The 8,257-nt window shown below is 42.1% G+C and overlaps 1 protein-coding gene across 1 annotated transcript in view; it reads right to left on the reverse strand.

The window, feature by feature from the left end:
- Positions 1–6,126, reverse strand: part of LOC126355943 (venom carboxylesterase-6-like) — a 131,099-nt gene extending 124,973 nt beyond the window's left edge. Inside the window, exon 1 of the mRNA XM_050006527.1 lies at positions 5,860–6,126. Within this exon, the coding sequence (XP_049862484.1) occupies positions 5,860–6,090 (231 nt within the window). The 5' untranslated portion in view covers positions 6,091–6,126. The remainder of the gene's footprint in view (positions 1–5,859) is intronic.
- Positions 6,127–8,257: the final 2,131 nt, after the last annotated feature.

The raw sequence follows: 8,257 nt of genomic DNA on the forward strand, positions 1-8,257 counted from the left end.
CAGATACGTAGATGACTGCAGTTGCTGGAAAGCATAACACATCAAACATTGGTCTAGTACATATGGAAACAATGATAAAAGTGGAGATTAGTCTGCAATTCTCCTCTACCTGTAAAGACATCAGCGACAGGCATCATCACAGCAATTCGGTAACTCAGAAAACATTACAAAAAGAAACTCTCGTTGACAAGCATTGTTTCAGAAGTATATGTTGGTCTGTCGTAAATATTACGTGTGGTCATTACTTTCCGGTAATTATCATGCTAACCAACTATTACGTTTACTGAAGAAGAACGTTATTATTACTGTATGCTTGGAGCTGTTATCAGTATACGGAACTAAGTAAAAGCTGTTTGTTTTTATGCCACACGCTTTCCGCTACCTTTCATTTTCGAAGCATCTTCCGTAGTCTATAATACACTACTGGCCATTAAAATTGCTACACCACGAAGATGACGTGATACAGACGCGAAATTTAACCGACAGGAAAAAGATACTGTGATATGCAAATCATTAGCTTTTCAGAGCATTCACCCAAGGTTGGCGCCGGTGGCGACACCTACAACGTGCTCATACACAAATAGCAGTTGACCGGCGTTGCCTAGTGAAACGTTGTTGTGATGCCTCGTGTAAGGAAGAGAAATGCGTACCATAACGTTTCCGTCTTTGATAAATATCCAATTGTAGCCTATTGCGGTTGCGGTTTATCGTATCACGACATTGCTGCTCGCGTTTGTCAAGATCCAATGACTGTTAGCAGAATATAGAATCGATGTGTTCAGGAGGGTAATACGGAACGCTGTGCTGGATCCCAACGGCCTCGTATCACTAGCATTCGAGATGACAGGCATCTTATCCGCATGGCTGTAACGGATCGTGCAGCCACGTCTCGATCCCTGAGTGAACAGATGGGGACGTTTGCAAGACAACAATCATCTGCACGAACAGTTCGACGACGTTTGCAGCAGCATGGACTATCAGCTCGGAGACCTTGGCTGCGGTTACCCTTGACGCTACATCAGACAGGAGCGCCTGCGATGGTGTACTTAACGATGAACCTGGGTGCACGAATGGCAAAACGTAATTTATTCGGATGAATCCAGGTTCTGCTTACAAAATCACGATGGTCGCATCCGTGTTAGGCGACATCACGATGAAGGCACATTGGAAGCGTGTATTCGTCATCGCCATTATGGAGTATCACCCGGCGTGATGGTGTGGGGTGCTGTTGGTTACACGTCTCGGTCATCTCTTGTTCGCATTGACGGCACTTTGATCAGTGGACGTTACATATCAGATGTGCTACGACTCGTGGCTCTACCCTTCATTCGACCCCTGCGAAACCCTACATTTCAGCAGGATAATGCACGATCGCATGTTGCAGATCCTGTACGGGCCTTTATGGATTCAGAAAATGTTTGACTGCTGCCCTGGCCAGCACAGTCACCCAGACCTCTCACCAACTGAAAACGCCTGGTCAATGGTGGCCGAGAAACTGGCTCGTCATAATACGCCAGTCACTGCTCTTGATGAACTGTGGTATCGTGTTGAAGGTGCATGGGCAGCTGTACCTGTACAAGCCATTCAAGGTCTGTTTGACTCAATGCCCAGGCGTATCACGGCCGTTATTACGGCCAGAGGGTCCGGAACCGCGCAACTGCTACGGTTGCAGGTTTGAATCCTGCCTCGGGCATCGATGTGTGTGATGTCCTTAGGTTAGTTAGGTTTAAGTAGTTCTAAGTTCCAGGGGACTGATGACCACAGATGTTAAGTCCCATAGTGCTCAGAGCCATTTGAATCATTTGTACGGCCAGAGGTGGTTGTTCTGGGTATTGATTTCTCAGGATGTATGCACCCAAATTGCGTGAAAATGTAATCACATGTCAGTTCTAGTATAATATGTTTGTCTAATGACTACCCGTTTACATCTGCATTTCTACTTATTGTAGCAATTTTAATGGCCTGTAGTGTACATCATCTGTTTATGTATATAATAAAGGAGGCAAATGTTTCTGTATTACAGTTTTGTTGAGATTCTGTCATTCTTACGTAGGAAACAAATTATTGGAGCTCAAGGTTAAATAACTGTTTGTACAAGAGCCGTTCAGTAAGTAATGCAACTGAGTTTTTTTTTTTTCAGATTGGTTATATCGAGTATTCCGATACACCATGTTATTCCCTTTCTTTTTGGCTACAAAATCCAGTTTTCCATCATAATCTCCGTCCAACGTGACGGCATTTTGCCACTTTACTGGGAAATGGTACCAGTCTACTGGGCCATTGACGCCAACGCCTTGTTAAATTAATAACCTCCCCACCCTCCATACACTGCTTCCCACGAAGTACATTATTATTGGGCCAAACAGATGGAAGCCGGAAGTTGCGAGATAGCGATGTAAGGTGGATGTGGAAGAACAGTCGAATGAGGTTTTGTGAGCCCCTTTTGGGTGCGTACACGTATTTGAGGCATTGCTTTATCATGGAGACGGAGAAGTTTGTTTGCATTGTTTTTTGGCGATGAGCACTCTTAAATCATTTCCTCAACTTCCTGAGGGTAGCGCAGTACACTTCAGATGTGATCGTTGCACCATGCGGGAGGATATAACACAGAATAAACACTTCAGAGTCCCAGAAGACCGCCTGAGGAAGAGGCTTTGATTTACTTATTCATTTATTTTTGAGGGGGAGGTGGTGTAGTGCCACTTCATGGCCTGGCTTCATGGATTTCCGGTTAGAAGTGAAGAAAACATGTTCGATCGCCTGTGACGTTATTCGACAAAAACGTTGTCAGGATTAACCTCGTAACGTGCAAGTAGTTCCATAAAGATGTTCCTTCGTTGATCTTTATCGTCTTCTTCTTCTTTTAGGCGGCGAGGAATCAAGTGGAAGCACACTTTTGTGTACCCCAACGGCTGGGCGAATGTGTCAGACCTACCAACAGACACGTCCACTTGTGCAGTGAATTGTCTGATTGTGATCAGTTTGTCACCTCGAATGAGAGTGTCCATACGACCAAACTTATTGAACATCCCTCGAACCTTCCTACGATTTTTGGAGATCTTAGTATCACATAGTGGACCTCATTTTCCTGCGTACCACAGGACGTCCCATTTTCAGAGTCTGAAAAACCATTTCACTTAACATTTCAATTTCACTGTGTGCATTTTAAAGACTTTTAATTCTACGTGTTCACTGTTTGTAGTGTTGCCAACAGTAACTGTGTGTTTTCCGGTCGTCTTTTGTTTGCATTATGGGGACCAAAGTTAATTTGTTATATATGTACTTCTGTTGAGCATGTGCGCTGAGGAATGCTCTAAGACGAAGGGAAATTTGAGTAGAAGAAATCCCTCACTAAGCACAACAGCTCATGAACCTATATAACAAAGTTTTATTGAGTTGCATAGACTGACCTCATCTCCAAGAAGAAGAAGAAGATGATGATAATAATAATAATAATAATAATAATAATAATAATAATAATCTCAATAATAATAATTAAATACAAGCAAGTAAGGACCGAAGGAAGGTATAAAAATGAAATTTTACTGATTTTAACAATGGGAATTAGTGCGTGGTTAATATTTCTCTGCCTCTACGATTAGTCTTTCACTGCTGGAGACATTGTCAGAGACTCTAAAATCTCAGAAAGCTGTTACGGTGTCAAAAAAGCTCAGCAAAGTGAACAGTTTATACGCATCCTCTCTGTGGAAGAAGAAACAACCCAGAGATATATGTTTTGGACTACGGCCTATTATCCATAATAGTAACATCACAAAAAACGCGAATGCTGGCCGAAAAATTACGTTGTTTGATAAAAGAAAGTTTTATTGAGTTTCATAGACTGACCTCATCTCCAAGAAGAAGATAATAATAATAATAATAATAATAATAATAATAATAATAATAATCACAATAATAATAATTAAATACAAGCAAGTAAGGACTGACGGTAAATTGTACCTACATAAGACAGCACAGTATGTCCATACATTTGCATCAGCATGAGTCACAGGGTGTGTAAACACTACGCCACAGGCCGTGCGTTATGATCAGGTTTGTATTATGTTTACTGAGGGTGAAAGGAAAACATAGACAATACCCATGGTTTTCAACAGAGTACGCATGAGTATCCTTGAACTTAATGACGTAATAACCGAATTATAGTTAAATCTGTCGATTCGTAACATAAAACTTTAGCGAGGCCACCTTTTTTGTAACAAATTACATAACAACGTTTTCGTTTGAAACTAGACCACGCATGAGGTGTGAGCATTATTTGAGAGATAACATATTGTACATATAAGAAACAAACATAAGGGCATGTGATCGAAGTAACTCATGCATACATTATTACGGAAGATATTCGGTGTGGACGATGAGTAGAGATGAAGACCTTAGTTGGGGACAGAACTAGTGGAGGAAAGCAGGAGATTAATCGTAAAATATCTTTAATTTTTTATACTTTTTCTGCATATGTTCTGTTCGTGAAGATCACAGAGGACTTGCAAAGATCAAACTTGAGGCTTTATGTTCAGCTAGAGCAAGAACCAATAAACCTCCTATCATTTGAAGAATAGAAACTACATGTAGGAAACAGCTACAAACGTCTGTTAACCTTGAAAATGAGTTATGTGCTAAATATTTGACATTAAGCTAGAAAAGGAGAAAAAGTTCAGGAAAGGTTTGAAATTATGCTTATAGTTTGTTGGAAGTGGCTAAGTGCTCTCGTTATAGGCAGTGGATGATTGTAATCTGGGTATTTTCCCTCCATTTCAAGAAAAGCTATTTTTTCACTGATCATAGTATGTATGATGTCATAGCTCTTTGTACAATGACATAAATTTGCAGCGACATTCAGTGATATTGTAAATACCGTACGCAAAGTATATTACTAATAGTTAGTAGCAACGAATAGTAAATTAAAATATCTAGCCTGATGCCGAAGTTTCACTGCGTGTCATTTTAAATTAAATCTCTATGTGTATGATATCATATGAATTGAACTATGTGTCGTACAGTGACAAAATATTTTACGTGCTTTCAGCAGTATATCTGGATACTGTGTGCAGACTGCGCTGTGAATACTGTTGGTAGTAAGGTTTACTGCACGAAGAGCGAAAATATAGTATGAGAAACTTCTTCCCTTTCATCATTTTGTGTCACTTGTTGGCGAGAAAAAGTTACTCAAAGGTTTGAAATTATTGTAAAGTTTGTTGGAAGTCGGTATGTGCTCATATTCTCAAATACTGGATGAGTACAGATTGACTATTTGCTCTTCGTCAGTTACACTACCTTAAGCAAAACAAACAACTTCTGACAATATTACCTGTCTTACTTCGCTAAATTTTGGACATAAAATTGTAATTCTATGTGAGTAGAGTGTCACAGTATTTAAAAAAATTTAATTTGGTCAATACTTAGGTGAAAAATAGAAAATCAAATGTTGTTATCCCTGGAGAACGTTAGATAGGGAATCAGCAACGGCATGTGTGGATCGCGCGAGTGGTGTATTAATACATACAGCGTCTATACCAGGGCTGCTCAACTAGTGGACCACGGGCCGCATACTGCCCAAAACCAGAATCAGTGCGGCCCAAGAAGCGAACATCTGTCCACAAAAATCCACAAAATTCAGTTTCTGTAAGGCTATGAGAAATTGAATATTTTTAATCAGGAAGAGAGCACGCAATCTATTCTCGCTCCTCACTCCTCTCTCTGCCTCTCTCTCTCTCTCTCTTTCTCGGCGGTGATAGTTAGTAGCATTAGTTATGTGCAGCACAAAAATATTCGTATTCCTCCAGTGTGGCCCAGGTAAGCTAAAAGCGTCGGCACCCCCAATCCGTACCATTTTGTACTCACTCTAAATCTTAGTGGTCCTACTGGAGGCTTGGCGTATGGCATGTTGTAGAAGGCAAGGAAGCGGCGGCCGCTGCTGGATTCTTTGTGGACACCGCGCGCGGCGCCCTGGCGGGTGCTCACCACCAGGGGATCTCCTTCCGCTGTTACTGAATCCGCCAGCAGCAGTAGCAGCAGCAGCAGCATTAGCGGCGGCTGTGCGTGGGTGCAGTGTGCGTGCAGCGGCGCGGCCATGGTACGTCTGGCGGTGTCGCGTCGGCGGCCCGGCGCACTTCGCTGCAGACGCAGCTGCTGCCCCCTGACGTGCCTCTTGAGTCGCGTTTTGCCAAGGACGCCTACGCACTGCTCAGTTTGACATTGCAGTTTCAGTGACAGTAATAATAATGAGGTCACTGACGTCATTCACTAATTTTCAGTGTTGAATGCCACTTCTGATATCTGTTATACGAAAGTCTCTCCAAAAGAAATGCACACTATATATATATTTTTAAATCCTTCTTTTATTCTACATGTTTGAAAATTTTACAATGTGTAGATACATCCTTTAGGTACAATATTTTCATTTCTCCAAATAATTTCCATCCCTCTCAACTGCGTTACGCCATCTTGGAACCAGCGCCTGTATGGTCACATGCTAAAATTGTGGACCAACCTGTTGGAGCCACTGTTTGGCAGCGTGCACAAGGGAGTCATCATCTTCAAACCTTGTTCCATGAAGAGAGTTTTGTGATAGCTTCAATTATTTTTTGGCTGACATGTGGCCATGCATTGTCGTGCAACAGCAAAACATTCTGCTGTTGCCGATGTGGTCGAACACGACTCAGTCGAACTTGAAGTTTCTTCAGTGTCGTCACATATGCATCAGAATTTATGGTGGTTCCACTTGGCATGATGTCCAGAAGCAAGAGTCCTTCGGAATCGAGAAACACCGTAGTCATAACTTTTCCAGCAGAAGGTGTGGTTTTGAATTCTTTTTTCTTGGGTGAATTTGCATGATTCCACTCCATTGATTGCCTCTTCGTCTCTGGTGAAAAATTATGGAGCCATGTTTCATCACCGGTCACAATTCTTCCAAGAAATTCATCTCCACCATTCTCGTACTGTTCCAAAAGTTGGCTGCATACCGTTTTTCTTGTTTCTTTGTGAGCCACTGTCAACATCCTGGGAACCTACCTGGCACAAACTTTTTTTTTTTTAACACCAATACTTTCAGTATTCTACAAACACTTCCTTCCCCTATCCCAATGTAGCGTGACAATTCGTTCACTGTGATGCGTCTGTCAGCAGTCACCAATTCGTTACCTCTCTGCACATTGTCTGGAGTGTGTGCAGTACGAGGCCTGCAGCTGCGAGGACAATCCTCAATATTGCCGTGCCCGCTTTCATCACGTAACCTGCTTGCTCACCGACTGAACTGTACCGGTACTGCGGTCGGCAGCAGCATCTCCATACGCGTTTTTAAACCTCCTGTGGGTGTTCTCCACTGTCTCGTTTTCACAGCACAGGAATTCTATGACAGCATGTTGCTTCTGATGAACGTCAAGTGTAGCAGCCATCTTGAAGATATGCTGTGACGGCGCCACTCACGGGAACAGATTGAACTAACTTTGAGAACAAGCGGGAAGGATGTATCTACACACTCTAAAACTTTCACATATGCGGAATGAAAACTATATATTTAGAAAAATAGTGTGTATTTCTTTTGGAGTGACCTTCGTAGCACGGCAATTATCTATGCTTCATCTTAAACTGCTTCTTCGTCGATTTCTTTCATATCGGCATTACAAAAATCTCGGGGAGATGGTTCCGTGCTACGCATTTTTCAAAAAAATTGTTCAAATGGCTCTGAGCACTATGGGACTTAACATCGATGGTCATCAGTCCCCTAGAACTTAGAAGTACTTAAAACTAACTAACCTAAGGACATCACACAACACCCAGCCATCACGACGCAGAGAAAATCCCTGACCCCGCCGGGAATCGAACCCAGGAACCCGGGCGTGGGAAGCGAGAACGCTACCGCACGACACGCATTTTTCGGTACAAAATAGACGAGAAATAAAAATAATTGGCACCAGCTTCATCTCCTGTACAGGTATCTCCTACAAGATGTGATCTGCGTTCGAATACAGTTACAGGAGTGATCATAGAGTACTAACTATTATTTCGAAAAATTTCTATACAGACTACAATTGCACTGTCTCAGTGTTGTTGCACGCTGCCACAGGAAATAAACCAGTCGATTGATGAAATGGAGTGCAGTGTGGTGATTTGTTTCTGAAGCAACAGAAATGTTGCATCTACAGAGTGCAGAGTGGAGACTGCCCTTTGTGAAGTTAGCATATTTGTTGGGAACATGTGAAGCTTTTTCGAGGTTAGTAAAACATCGTTAGAGTTCTGT

This window comes from Schistocerca gregaria, chromosome 3, assembly GCF_023897955.1.
Source record: "Schistocerca gregaria isolate iqSchGreg1 chromosome 3, iqSchGreg1.2, whole genome shotgun sequence".
Classification (NCBI taxonomy): Eukaryota; Metazoa; Arthropoda; class Insecta; order Orthoptera; family Acrididae; genus Schistocerca; species Schistocerca gregaria.